A 15,128-nucleotide genomic window follows, 5' to 3' on the forward strand; every position below is an offset into this window, starting at 1 on the left:
AATCCACAACCAAACGTCAGAGAGTGATACCTTTCTATTAAGGACACCCTCAAGATTTGACCTTTCATCAAACTACATCATGTTTTACGAAACCAAAGGAACATACCTTTCACTTCCAGACAGACTCAGCCTCTCCGACCCGGATAAATTCAGCGATAAATTCAGGCCCGCTCCGAGGTTACCAAATCTTAACGCAGCCAACTCAATATGACCAACATCACTGAAACAAATATTGAAGTTAAGAACCTTCGTGGAATGTGACAATCTTAGACACAAATCTTCAGGATTAAAAGTAGGCCTATGCTGTTAAGGATGACCGAAGCCAACAGCAGCCTCCAAGGTGACAACACCCAGGTCTGTGTAACAACTTAAAAACTGCCACCTTAAGCAGACGCTCACTGGCAATCAGTACGTGGGATCATGGTCAAGACTCACAGACCACACCTACCTTCCCGTTGTTGGATGCCGACTGACATAAAATCGATCGCACGGCAAAGAATCTGCCGTAAATATCGAATACAGGAAATTCTCATTGCCGGAGGAGAGTGTGAACTGTTCGACTTTTGGTGAGATTTCATTCGCGACATCAACGTTGTCCGTATTCAGTAGACCATATATGTGTTGACATCGGAACGAGCTACAAATGCTGCCCTGAAACACGAAGGACAAATTTCAAATTTATCAGAGACCACTGTCACAACAAATGTAAACAAGGCTTAAAGTTGCCAAATTTGGTTATTTTCAATAGACTTAGAGTCAACATTGTGCTGTTATTTTCAAGCTTTTAAGTTGTTGTTGACACTGATTCACAAAACACCGGCAGATATTTGAAAGTGCTCATAAACAGCTTACGGTTGACTTGGTCAATGCATTCTCCAGGCACGTCTCCAACTCTTCATGCATCTGAACTAACGACTTGTTATTGCGGGCCGGGTACAACATGGGACTCCCTAGAAATAATAACACATTTATGATATATATTCGTGTGTGACCTACTGAAGCACCCCACCAATGAGGGATATTTGATGTAGTGCCTCACCACAATTATCACGGCGATAAAAATATTGCTTGTCTCTAAAGATTTTTGGACAATGTCAATTCCTTAACGACTGCGTGAGGCACCCTCTTGTGTCATTCACTTACCTCGAATGGCTGGATTTGTCTCCAGAAACTTCACCCAAGGATTATTTTCGTTATCCGGAGGGTCATGGAGGTCTTCATTTTTAAGGTACTGAAAACGTCGAGATGATTGTATTAGTGCTGGCAAGGCCTTTACATTTGGAGATCTTGCCCTGAACACGGATGATACGATGGTCAAACTGGGGAGATCATGAGGAGAAGAACGATGGTTTTGTTTATCATCAATTGCAGCGATCGATTCCAGCGATAAGGCATCCTGTTTGAGGGGTACTAAATTGGCGCAGACAAGTGTACTAATCAAGAGTCACATCAATTCTTAACTCATGAAGTCACATACCTGTCCAACTTTTTCCAGTTTGAATCCTGGTTTCTTTCCCTCATTAAAATTACCATCGTCGTCAAATTCCTCTTGGAAGTGTTCCTTGAGGAACTCAGCAACGAAGTTGAACAGTTGTTGGGTCATCTGGAGAAAAGACGGAGTGGTCAAGTGAACGTTGGTATCTGGTTGAAATGCTGCTCAATATAAAAGAAGAAATAATGAAGAGCAGAAACTGAACTACATGTTCTTGACCCTGACGACAGAGTGCACCAAGTCAGTCAATGATTTAAATTTCACATCCAAATGATGTCTTCTGCTGCAACTCACAACAGTTGCACTTGGAGTCAAATCAGATGAGGTCAACTGGACCGGAGAGGTTTTTAAGTATCAAACTCTTCTGGTTACACTTTACCTTATTGAGCTCAGCCGGGACTGGTTCATCAGACAATCTCTGGATGACTGTAACATGAGAAGATGAAAAAGCTGTGTTCATCGACAAAGTAGAATATGGAGGTCGAACCGTGTCTTTTAAGCGCCCTGCAAATGAGCAGTCTTTGTCACTTTGAACTGCAGTCATGATTGCATGCGATAAAATCAATGTTTTGTAGTGTTCGTCGCAGACTGGGTCCCAAAATGAGATTAAGTAGAACCCAACTCAGCACAGTAGTTTTTGCACAGTGGCCAAAAAAGACAGTGACATTTACTTATGAAACCCACTGTAGCATGACTTTGAAATGTGAATCTTACCAACATACAACCACCTGAAGAATGCCTTGAAATTTTTCATACTGCTGTCAATCACCCTGAAAAATGATAAAAATTGAGTAAAATTGTGTTCTGTGGAATTCAATATTATTGTTGCAGCTAAGTCGCTTCCCACTCAAGTTTGGCATGGAACATATAAAAGACAGGTCATTAATTGCGACTACAAAGTTCTTATCACATAACTAATATGTGCAGATGTAATAAACACTGCTGGAATGAATGCATCTTTTCATCTCCTTGTAAAACCTGTCTGGTGCTGCCATCTTCAAACACTATCTGAAACTACCATTCTAAGCTTTCCAAAGAGAACGGATGCATCAAGGCTTGACATTTATTTCTACAAATGTTGTTTCAGCATAGCCTGAGCAAAACGTTAGGTAACCATGAATACTTACAACTGCAATTCACAAGCCTTTAACAAGAATGATCCAGTACATGAGATCCCTGCTTGTAGACTCTCATTCGACAAACCAAGGACACCAAATTTCTCCTCCCACTGCGACATACCAGAGAGGTCACCAAGATGATACATGACCGCCTGGCCAACACTGAAATAGAAGGTTGGTAGTGAAAATACAGTGGAACTTTTGGGAAATTTTTCCGAATTTTGAACTTATGAAAAGTTCAACAATTTCGGCGGGAAAACTTAATCTTGCATTTTTTTTCATCTGTAGCATGACAAATTTGCCGCAATTGTTGTATTTTGACATTTGGTGTCCCAAGAAGACAGCCATATAGGACAATTCACTTACTTCTGTAGTTGCTTTAGGACCAGTTTTTGTATATTAGAGTATGACGTCTCGATGGAATGACCCAGCTTCTTTAGACCTTTTTCAGTCAGATCTTGTAAGAGGAACGTCTGTAACTCTTCACTGAAAATAATACAACAAAGGCTAAGTGCCACCACCATATGGGCCTAGTGATTCCTTCTTTACCAGACCTTTTTAGTTTAGATTTCATTCCAAAGCAGTTGAGGGGTCAGTTGTGTCAGATCACTGTTTGCAAAGTGAGGCAGGACATCCACACTCGATGCAAGTCACAGCATAAAACATGTCGAAAATGATAGGTAGGGCTCATACCCTTGGTTACAAACATCGTTCAAAGGCGGCAGCACTGTGACTAAGTGTGTATCAAGTGAAAAGTAACGAAGTGTATGTACCACTCTCTGAGTGAGTTGTGCAGTAAGGGTGTTGTTTATGTACCGCTCTGCGGGTCAAAGGACGTGAAAGGGTTAAGAGGCTCTATAAGAGTCAGAGCCTGCTCACCTTGGTGTGCCAAACATGAGCAGCTCCAAGAAGTCATTGCTGACTGTCCCACTTGCCATTTGCTGAAAGAAACAAGACAAGTATGATCAGATGAGCGCAGTCCACCCAGTCTAAGGTAGACAAGAGGAAATATGAGTATTTGAAGAGTGGTCAGATCTGATCAATGGTTTTACTTGATGAGTGGTCCACCTACATATTTTTTCTCTGCGAACTTCAATAATTTGGAGTCCATGGTCCTGAGGATGTCTTCCCATGCCTCAGACATCTGTTTGATGGTTGACTGGAGATACTGAAAGAATGAAGGAGGTCATGACACATCTGATTTAAACTACAATCCACAGTGGCCGATCCAGAAATTTCGGAAAAGGGGGTTGCAACTGGATCTAGAGAGCTCAGATGTGAACTTCGGGTGATCTTGAAAACCTTGGGGCTCCTTTCCAGAAAAAATGGGAAATTTCAACATCAAATAGGTATTTTCCAGACATGCTGAAGCAGGCCCAGGCATTTCAAAGAGCACTCACCCCAAGCAAGGTAGAAATCTGTCCATATTTCAAGGCCAGCAGGCTGAGCTCAGTATGACGAGAGGCCAATAATGACGTATCGTACTGAAAATGAGATGCAGAGATTTAAGTGACGAGTGTACACAATGAGCAATATTTCAGATGTTATCTTGGTAATCTGGTTTGTTCCTCTTCAGTTGTCTACTGGTGGCATTTAGGCTCATGTTCTGCATGATACGCATTTTGCAGTGATAGTCACAAATGACGAGATAAAAGTTGCCTTAAGATATTTTGAGAGGCGGGTTAGCAACGTACCACAACTTGATAAAGCTGCTGATCATCGCCATGGAGGACGGCTGTCAAGGCCTTCAGATCCTTGGAGAGAGCCACACTCAGGACACGACACACCTGTACGTCACCTGGGATCACCACATCCACACATCCTATCGGGAAGATACCGTAGGCATACAGCATGATCTGTCCTGTCTGGCTACCAACAAGCAGCACGTTTAAACTGAAATCAACATGAAATAATCCTTAGTGGCCTTACTTTTTACACCCAAACTTCTGACTGATTTGGAAAGGAGTGAATTGACCAGACACTTTTCAAGTGCATGTACTAAATCTGAATTCCAAAAGGTTTGTGATATACATGTGCGTCAACTGCCCAAGGAATTCTACAATGAAAACTTGTCACAATTCAATCTCGGCAGTTATCTGAAAGTCAATAAAACGATAGTCCCTTACTCGGTTTGTCCTTTTAACTTTTTCGAGTCTTCCACCACATCTTCACTGCAAGAATAATTAAGAAACCTCAGCAATACAATCCAAATCTTCAAAATTGTGCCAAAAACGGTCTAAAAATCTTTGGAACGATTTCTCAACATCCTCCAACATTCAACAGATAAACTCACCTCTGACTTTTGTTAAGATTCCCAAAACTGAAAAATAAAGACACAGCTTTAGCAAAAGGTCAAGTTTGTATAATCAATCATTCTAGGCCATAATGTGTTCATGAATGATGTAAGTCTAATACAAATTACCGTATTTTACATCTAATAGTATTTTTCTGCATTAGAACATTACCAAATATTGAGGTGAATTTACCTTTTATTCAGCGACGGTAATTTTGGTAAAAACTGCGTAGATTTGTCCTCGAAGAACCCTTTCTTACTCTCGGCGCCCTCAGATACCTCTTCCACTTTTTGAGGGAACTTGCTGATCCACGTCAAAGCGGTCACATGACCCACATTCGCCAGTGTGTGTAGGACGTCGGAGTTCTCAACATCGACCAGGAGAACTCGACTTGAGCTGTACCCGACGGCCAGAACTAAAACGACAAGAATGATGTCGAATCATGAAGACAATATGATCGCCAATTTTTATGCCTCCTTAAATTTTAGGGATTTGCTGACTTTGCTATCTGCTACAGGTTATACTGTTTTTTTTGAAAATACATGTAAATATTGATTAGAATCTTGCCACTGGCACCACTCAAACAAGATTTTGATACAGCTTTCTGAAATTTTCTCAGCTTTCCAAAAGACTACGTATTTGTTGAGGGGGAATTTCTTCCAAGTGTCTCAGCTTAGTAGCAACACCTTTCCTCTGATTCTAACAGTCAACAAACTGCAACGAAATGAAGAGAAAAGAAACAAACACCTGAGAAGTGACTCAGTTTTAGGAGGATAATGGACAATTATTGAAATGTTTGCAAAGTGATCATGACTTGGTCACATTAAGGAGAAGAAGAAGAGAAAAGCCCCAGGCAGGGTGTGGTGTGAACTGGTAAATAAACACACCGACTTTAAGAGAAACTGCATCAAGTTTGTTATGGTTTCTGGCATTAAAACAATGGAAAAATAGTTAGTACTGTGATATTATTCAAAGCCACACCGGGGCATGTTTTCTGGGCATTTGGGACAAAAAGGAAATCATTAGAAAAATAGAACTTCCCTCACCGAAAGGCAGTGCACTGAAAATGACTGCATCACACTGCTTTTGACTGAAACCCCCACTGCATAATGACTGTCTTAGGCATATCATTTTTTCTTAATGTTTTAATACCACTGATTTTGACTGAAAGACCACTGCAAAGCACTGCCACTTGCATATCATTATGAACGACGTATTTCAAAAACACTGCTTTTGACTGAAGACCACTGATTTCCACTTCTCCAACTCTGATCGAAACCCGTGGCATTTTCAACATGACTGAAAACCACTGCTTTATGACTGGTGAGATTAAGACTTGATGGCAGTGTAAAGCAGTGGTAATTGCAGTCAAATTCAGTGTTAAATATCACCCATAATGCAACCTGAGACAGGAAGCTTATAAGTTTGAATTTGATAGTCAAACATTCAAGAAATCATGGTAGCTCTTCATATTTCTCGATATTTACCCGAATTTCAATATGAGAAGAGGGGAGTTTTAGTCAGTTTGAAATGGAACACATAGGAGCCAAATGAATGCAAAAAGGGTAATCTAGACAGACACTGAAGTTGTATTTTCAGCAAATCAAGAAGGCTGTAGGCCCTATAGGTGTTGTAATGCATGCATACACTGCAAGATATCTGCATGTATCTTCATGCATCTACTGTAGGCCCTATAGGTGTTAATTGTAATGTATGCATACACTGCAAATTATCTGCATGGGAGCTCAATACACATCAATCAGTAGATCATTATTCTACAGGCCGCGCGTGCAGTTACTTTATTTGGACGTCAATTTGATCTAGCTTCAATCCCTGACATCACTGACAGTAGCTATGTGCCATGTGTCGTTTCAATTGTCTAGTAACCCCATCTGATCACTGTCATTATGACAAAGTTTGCAATGACGTAGGTCAAGGACGTGAATTTGTCATCTTTTTACTGTGTCACGTCATCATGCAATGGCGATGTCCTCTATTTGTGCAGATGACGTCATCACTGCCATATTGGACGCAAACAGGACAGCAAAAGTAACAGTTCGCTAGAAGTTTTTGCTTTTTCGAACAATTTCTTTGGTTGTCATCAGCACAGGGGGGTCACGTCCCCCAAACCTCTCTCGGCATCCGTGCCTGCATGCCATTAAATAAATTATTCATATTAACACTGAAAATGACTGCTCCCTCCAAGAGGTTTTGGAAATGGCAGTCAAAATCAGTGGTGTTTCAGTGTGGATTCAGTGTGCTGCGAAATATTTAAATTAACACTGAACCCCACTGCCAGCCCTGTGCATGATGCATAGTGGGGAGTCATTTTCAGTGTCAAAAGCAGTGGAAATCAGTCAGCCTAAATATTTAAATGAGCACTGCTTTTGACTGCCTTACCACTGATTTTGACTGTCTTACCACTGCTTATGACTCCCTAACCTTTATTTTTGATTGCTGTAACTGTATGCTTTGGTATTGCGTGACTGAAAAACACTCCCTATGACTGCTTTCCACTGATTTCAACACTGCCATAAAAATGTGAGGTAACACTGCAACCTGACTGAATCCTGACTGATATCACACTGCTTTTCGGTGAGGGTTAGAACACTGTTAGCAACTATCCATTTCCACAAAACAAATAGAGTACTGCTGCTATGAGAGACAGGAGATATCTCCTCTGTGGGCAAAATCAGTGGTTGCTAGGTTGGATATTGACTGAAGGTTGGTATGATCACCAATTTTTGATGCATGCAATCAACTATCACTTGTTTATGCTATGCTTAGGACAATCAGGACATGTTTATTCCAGAATTTCTAGACAGACTCTCTGATCAAAGCCAACAGCAGACATCCTCACAGCATGATCCACCTGAATGAAGCATATTTTGATAAAAGACATCGCAACCAACAAATTCATTTCTGAAAAGATTTCATAATTGGACAGAAATTAAAAGGAAACTATCTGAGACACAACATAATTGATGCTACAAACTTGTAGTCTGTTTTCTAGTCAGACCCCCTAATCAAAGTCGGCAGCAGACATACGCACAGCATGATACACGCCTCCACAAAAACTCATTCATATCAAAGACACTGCAATCAACAAAGAAAAATTTGAAGAAGAAACGTTTAAGATACAAAGCAATTAGCCATGCATTATGCAAACTTTCTGAGCAGACCCCCTGATCAAAGCTAGGAGCATATGTAGTAGACACTCACTCAGCTTGATCAACAACAGCGGCACACCTTCTCATCCCAATCAACAAACTCAGTTCCTGAATCAGAATTTGAAGACAATTTTCCAAGAAACAAAGCAATTAGCTCTGGAATCTTTCTAATCAGACTCCCGGATCAAAGCTATGACTGACATGCAGTAGACACCATCTTAGCTTGACCAACAACTGATGAGTACCCCCTCTTCCATCCCCCTCTTCCATCCCCCTCTCCCATCCCCCTCTCCCATCCCCCTCTTCCATCCCCCTCTTCCATCCCCCTCTTCCATCCCCCTCTTCCATCCCCCTCTTCCATCCCCTCTTCCATCCCCCTCTTCCATCCCCCTCTTCCATCCCCCTCTTCCATCCCAAACATGGCCCATTTGCAAAGTAAGTCGATCCAAGCAACCCTTTACTTGGATATGAAATGAACTTATAGAGAAGGCCTGCTCTGAAGAAGATGAAGACTGCTTAGTAATAAATACTGTCTTAGATACAAGGCAATGACTAACACAACATCTCTATAGTTTTACATCCAGAGAGACTTCCCGATCAAAGCAGGAGGCAGATGGATCAGACACTCACACAGCTTGATCTACACCCTCACACACTTATCTTGCCCCAAACTAGGACACCTGCTGACATCAAGGGGGCCTACACACCAAACTTGAGGGACCCCTATGGAACCTGTATTCTACACCAATTAAGGTAGACAAGGGTGGTATCTGTGCACAACTGGGTTGTTTTTGTTAGCGGACCCCCATGCTGTCTCCAATTCAGACCTTTAAATCACCCTAATCTAGGAGACATCAGAAAGGAGGTAACTAGGCCCAGTAGCATATTTGGAGTCAGAGGTGCTAAAATAGAAATGGCAGAGGGAAATCATTTCTTCAATATGAAAGATTTGGTATCTATGGAATATTGAATGACCGGTTGCCTTATGTCACCTTAATTTTGTCCATATGAAGCTGGGCAGTTTCTGGGGAGGTTAGGGGAGAGTTTTGTGATGCATGAGATATGCATCCAGGCTCCCTTCTCTTGTACATGTATGGTTAACCCCATATGGGTCTGATTGGGTGCATTTAGTTTGGCGTTGAACTTCAGTAAATGAGAGGAATGTCTTGGGGTTTGTGCGAGGGCCTGAGGAGCGAACTTCAACCCTTTTATTTCCTCATCAGGATGCGTTTACGAAAGAATACACCATTCCATAAATTCAGTACCCTGGTGTGCAATATCAGGGTATAACTTGAGTGGAAACATATGTATTAACTCCTAGAACCCTTATTATCCTTATTGAAGGGGCTAATCAGACCTAGTTAGGATCTAATGACCTAGAACGGGGCTAATTCTGGCTAAAGGACAAGGCAGCATCGAATATTACCTGATCACCACAATCTGACTGATAATAGAAGACCATTATTTTAGATAAGGGATGCGGTTTGAGATAAGGAATTGGCTGTTGTCAAGCACATCTTTCTCAAATTTTCTTCCAGTTTTCTTCAGCAAGGAATATAATTGGCAATCATTTTACCCTAAACTCCTTCCCATAATACTGTATGCAAAACATTAAAGAGGAATGAAAAATCTTGTGAAGGTCTTCAGATTGAGACCAAATATTAAACAAAAATACGAAGGCAAAAAAACTGCTTACATGTACGACTTATTGAACAAAAAGTTGATGATGACCAGTCATTAGATTCAATTCATTCCGTCATAATCCAATAGGGAAAATACTACAGCTCTTTAAAATACTATTAATTACTACTTATTTCATTCGGTCCTGATTAGCCAGTTTACTCATTAATGCCTAGAACATTTTGATTCCACACCAAAGTCTAATAAACCATGGACTTAGTGTTTAGAAAGTCAGGCAAGGCCAGTGGAAGTCAAACTGTGCCTAGGAAGGATTGCAGCCTAAACTCAGATTAAAGCTAAACTGTCAATCAGTCCCTCCCTTTGGAATATGATTTAAATTATTAGGCCTTATTGTTTCTGAGAAGTGTCACTTCCTCTGACTTAGAAATCATAGGCATTTAATACACCGTAACTGAATACATCAGTCGGTTGTGTGGGATTACTTAGATTTTCTTTCCTTACATAAAAAGCTGTGAATTGTAAATATAAGTTTTCTGCCATGCAGAAAACGATGTGTATCAGCTTAGTAAGGCAACAGCTTTCGGTAATCGAGGCCTTATTAAAAAACAATGAAAGTCTATGCTTTAGAATGCAGCAGTCACCGCTGAACAGAATTATAATATGTCATACCTCAATAATTATACAATGTATAGTCCCCAGACCTTTGGGAGACAATGATGATGACTACGAAAAGCGTTCTTTCTGAAAGAGTTTATGATTCAGCACACAAATTGTAAGGGAGCTCAGTGGCATTGTGGTCTAGATTGCCAAGCTCATAATAAATGAAATGGCCAGGGCCATTGTGCTCACCTCATGTGGAGGAAAGATGGATAAAGAGCATTGTATTGTGTCATGTAGTGTTAGGTTTGATGTAGGTCCAAGCAATTACAATTTCCCCAAAATGGCCAATTTACAGTACATTCGACCTCTGTGACCTTGCAAAGTAGGTCAAATCAAAGAAGACCCGGGTGACACATCGAATGGTTGTTAGAATTAGATGTACCTATGATATAAAATTGGTGCCAATCGGGCAAGTCATTACTAGGAATAATGGCATTTTGAAGAATTTAGGATTTGGCCCCCTCCCTGGAGGCCAAACGGCAAATCAGATCGCACCAAACTTCGATACCTGAGATCACCTGACCAAGGGGTACATGTGTACTTAATTTGTGATCAATAGTCATTGCAGTTAAGAAACGTGCCATAGTTACGGCCTGACGGCGAATTTACGCCATTTGACCTCTGTGACCTTGACAAGAAGGTCAAATTAAAAACCTGTGTGACATATACTGTATGGTGGTTAGATGTACCCATGATATCAAATTGGTGGCAATCGGGCAAGAAGTTAAGGAATAATCACATTTTAAAGGTTTTTGGATTTTGCCCCCTGGTGGTCAAGTGGTGAATCATATTGGACCAAACTTCAGTCCCTGAGATCACCTGACTAAGAGGTAAATGTGTACCAAATTTGGTATGAATAGTCATTGCAGTTTAGAAACGTGCCATCGTTACATCCTAACGGCCAATTTACACCATTTGACCTCTGTGACCTTGAAAAGGAGGTCAAATCAAAAACCCGGAGGATATATGATGCACCTTTGCTAGAAGTACCTACCATATTTTTTTCAAAATTTCCCGACTACTATTAAGGGAGATATTGCATATTTTCACTTTTAACGTTTGGCCCCCTGGTGGCCAAACCATGAAACGAATCAGACCGAAACTTGGTCTCCAAGGTGTCATTACATAAGGGTACATGTGTACCAAGTTTCAACTCAATAGCTCTAACAGTTACGAAACGTGCCCTGCTAACGGACGACGGACGACGACGGACGACGACGACGACGACGACGACGACGACGACGACGACGACGGACGACGGACGCCACGGTATGGGATAAGCTCACCTCTGCTAAGAGGTGAGCTAAAAAGGTTGCGGGTTAGACTCTTGAAAGGATAACCGTCATTCTGTCTTTGTGTTCTTGAGAAAGACACTTAATCCTGATATGCGATGTACTCTTCTTCTGGCTGAAGAGAGAGTCACTAGGCCAATAAACTCAACTAATACCTCCGTAATAGTTGTGAGTGCTGTCATCTGATGTCACAGCAAATACAGGAAGGTTCCTGGGAGTTTGTCACAATGACAGTCGACCACACCCAAGCATGACTACGTATTCTGCATTTGCCAAGCCGTGATGAAATGATGTATTAGGAATTGCTGCTTGCACTTTGGCACCAATGGGCTTGGACACAACCTCAATGATAGCAATTGCAAAAGCTACAGCAGGGAATGGTTTTAAAAGATCGAATTTGTTCAGACTCAGAAACCTTTCAAAGACAACCATTTACTAGCCCACTGATAGATTTCAGCTGAACCAGGGGGCACACAAATGCATATTGACTTGTTAAATTGGCTTTTTCTGGACAATTCATGCCTGTTGTTGAGGCTGTCTCTATATTACAATAAACTACTGTATGGTAAAACAGAATCACCAAATTAAGGAAAGTCAGTTACAGTGCCTAACTGTAACATGTCAACAGTTATACCATTGTTTGACAATGTTTTCCTGTCCTGTCCTCCCTGAACAGAGCTTTGTGCTCTATGCTCCTAGAATAACAGTTATTAGGCTGCTAATTAGTACTTATAGGAAGTGCAGGATTAACAAGGATGGAAAGGATGTAGCAGCCAAACACACCTCCTGCAGGTGCAATCAGTCAGAAATCAACTAGGATATTTTCATAACATCTTCAGACAGGAGCAAGAATCAAAAGCACCTTGAAAGAGTCCACCCCAAAAATCTTTTAGAAAATGCAAAAAGCTAAAATATTCCGACGCTACAAAGACAACATACAAAATGTCACTCAAAACAAAAAGAAACATGCTTTAACAATACCTTTGAATATTCTAGACTAGGCCTGTAGAAATAAAGGCAGCGTCAAAGAGCAGCAAACAAGCACACATTGAATAAGATTCTCTTTTCAAATCAAAACAGACTACTCGATTGAAAAACCAAAGACATCCTGGACTTCACTCTGATGGTAATAAAAACAAGGCGGTACCAGAATGGTAACCCGAGGGTATTTGAACAAGCCAAAAGGACAGAGAGGGGAATAATTCTGAGATCACCAAAAGATAATCAAAAGCCAAACCCTCTGAAAGTGAGCAAAATGAGCTAAGATTTCAGTTCCTCTACTTGACACCAGGTGGTGCTGATGCATACAAACCAAATACCCACCTTTCCCATCCGGTCTCCATGCTAAGGTTGTGACTTGACTCTCCTCTGTAACTGACGACAGCATCCAGACCTTCTGCCAGGACAAACGATACAGAATCACCTGCAGAATAAAACACAGCATAAACTATTCAAAAGAGTGCAAACCTAATTGAATTAAATACCAATTGTTAGTAGAAGATGAAATAGGGATTATCTGTTCTTATCTCAATTCCAGCTTATCTATTTCATTACCTCTCCCTGAACATTTGCAACAGCTATCAAGTCCATTTTGGGCGACCACACCATACACTCCACTTCAGCAGAGACATGCTTTTCATCAACTTGGCGGAAACAACTTTGATCTGGCATCCTGGTTTTGTGTCAAATGATTTTATACCATCAGATTCTACTGCAAAAGATCATTGCATATTATTCAGACCATCGCAGTTACAACAATGTCAAGCAATGATATTTTTCCGCATTTATTTCTATTAATTTATCTATTTGTTTTTGCCAAAATTACAGGACAACAGTGATAGACATACTGGCCAACACCACAGGCTGCAAGCATGTTTACCCAAGCATCACCAGCTTTTCCATCACAGTGATTGGCCCTTGACTGCACAAAGCAGTCACTCATACATGACCAAGTAGACAATGACAATGGGTGCACTGATTGACTAATTGATACCCTGCTTGGGCTAATTAAGGGGAGCTATAAGTCAGTAAAAAGAAGGGCTGTGGGTAGTGGAGAATCATTCAGAGCCTGACAACCTTGGAGAGTGGATGTAAGAGAGAGAATTAATGAGAGAATTTTACAAGGAATAATACCAAGCATCATGGGAATCCTAACCAGTCCGAGACCCAGGTAAGTACATTTCTATCATGTTTCTTCAATGCATTTCCAATATACTGTTTTTGTATATCTTGCTAACCTTGTTAAAATCATGCATCAACATACAATGAATTTAAAGTTGATGCTTCTAAGTTTTACGTGAAATCTTTCTTTTTGCCAGAGGCAAAGTGAGGGTTACAACAAACTGTTATGATTATGAAAAGATGGTATTATCATCGTCATATATTGACAAGACAAGGAAAACGAATTCTGGTTAGCAACTGTTTACTTTTGCTGAATGAATAACTGCAAGGCTACACCAAACAGCAGGCCTAAATGTTGACAATTACACTTGACCGGACCATCATATATGTCTTACCTTATGTTATCTTAATTCACTTCACTTTCTGTGTCATGATGTTGAAGACTGTAAGGTCATCAGGCTGTCCTCAGTTCTGTCATCTCATCTTACAGTACAGAATGAAAGAATTAATCAATCAAAGATCTTGACTGAGAATGCCATATCTATCACCTAATTGTCTAAATCATTACCCTATCCCATCATCGCAACTTTTATGGTCGGTGTTGAGGTAGGTGGATACACCAACCCATACTACAAGGGCCATAGGCCTACATCCAATGATGTCATGCATGCTTGTTGAGCATGTTCAGAGCCTCAGCTCACCTGGAGTTTCTTGAACAGATCGGACGACCTGAAATTAGTTTTCAGATAGGCCTGTTTATAATCTAACTTGTCAACTAAGGCCTAAACAAGGCTATCGTAGCAATGCCAACTGTCAAAACTGAAATGACATAGCCATAGGCCTACTAATAGATAGCAAGACCTGAAATTGGTTTTTAGATAGGCCTGTTCATAACCTGACAACTAAGGCCTAAACAAGGCTATCGTAGCAACTGTCAAAACTGAAATGGCATAGGCCTAGCCAAGTGACATATCGATATGGCATGCAAAAAATCTAAATGTACTACAAAATGCACTACGATTTTTGCAGATCAGAAACAATCAGAAGAAAGTCGTTTTTCATCTTAATCACGATGACATTTCTCTTTATTTGTTATTATATAAGTTCTTCATATTCTTACGTACAGATCGAATAGTTGGTTGACCGGGAATAAGCACCAAATATGTGTAAAAAACACAAGAAAAACAATCACAATATCGAACACATGTGCGTTTGTGCGTTTGTGGACGTCGCCATGTTAGTTTTTGGATCAAACTAGAGCCGAGTTATCCAATTGGCTAAACGCGGTTTTGCTCCAGCCATTCAGAGAGCAGGTAATAAATTGAACCCATACACCGCCA

The 15,128-nt window shown here is 40.7% G+C and overlaps 1 protein-coding gene across 2 annotated transcripts in view; it reads right to left on the minus strand.

Moving 5' to 3' along the window:
* LOC135489453 (anaphase-promoting complex subunit 4-like) overlaps positions 1-15,018 on the minus strand; it is a 38,005-nt gene extending 22,987 nt beyond the window's left edge. The window contains exons 1-20 of one of the 2 annotated variants that reach the window (XM_064774812.1): positions 14,913-15,018; positions 14,184-14,271; positions 13,222-13,378; positions 12,991-13,090; positions 5,097-5,319; positions 4,904-4,930; positions 4,737-4,781; positions 4,305-4,503; positions 4,011-4,094; positions 3,683-3,778; positions 3,490-3,551; positions 2,977-3,096; positions 2,620-2,772; positions 2,207-2,262; positions 1,872-1,918; positions 1,478-1,603; positions 1,144-1,231; positions 853-950; positions 449-651; positions 107-220 (exon numbers count right to left, since the gene is read on the minus strand). In XM_064774812.1, coding sequence (XP_064630882.1) covers positions 107-220; positions 449-651; positions 853-950; positions 1,144-1,231; positions 1,478-1,603; positions 1,872-1,918; positions 2,207-2,262; positions 2,620-2,772; positions 2,977-3,096; positions 3,490-3,551; positions 3,683-3,778; positions 4,011-4,094; positions 4,305-4,503; positions 4,737-4,781; positions 4,904-4,930; positions 5,097-5,319; positions 12,991-13,090; positions 13,222-13,338 — 1,958 coding nt within the window. In that variant the 5' untranslated portion in view covers positions 13,339-13,378; positions 14,184-14,271; positions 14,913-15,018. Of the gene's footprint in view, positions 1-106; positions 221-448; positions 652-852; positions 951-1,143; positions 1,232-1,477; positions 1,604-1,871; positions 1,919-2,206; positions 2,263-2,619; positions 2,773-2,976; positions 3,097-3,489; positions 3,552-3,682; positions 3,779-4,010; positions 4,095-4,304; positions 4,504-4,736; positions 4,782-4,903; positions 4,931-5,096; positions 5,320-12,990; positions 13,091-13,221; positions 13,772-14,183; positions 14,272-14,912 lie in introns of those variants that run through there. The other variant, XM_064774813.1, reaches the window with a different exon arrangement.
* Positions 15,019-15,128: the final 110 nt, after the last annotated feature.

This window comes from Lineus longissimus, chromosome 6 (assembly GCF_910592395.1).
Source record: "Lineus longissimus chromosome 6, tnLinLong1.2, whole genome shotgun sequence".
NCBI classification, from domain to species: domain Eukaryota; kingdom Metazoa; phylum Nemertea; class Pilidiophora; order Heteronemertea; family Lineidae; genus Lineus; species Lineus longissimus.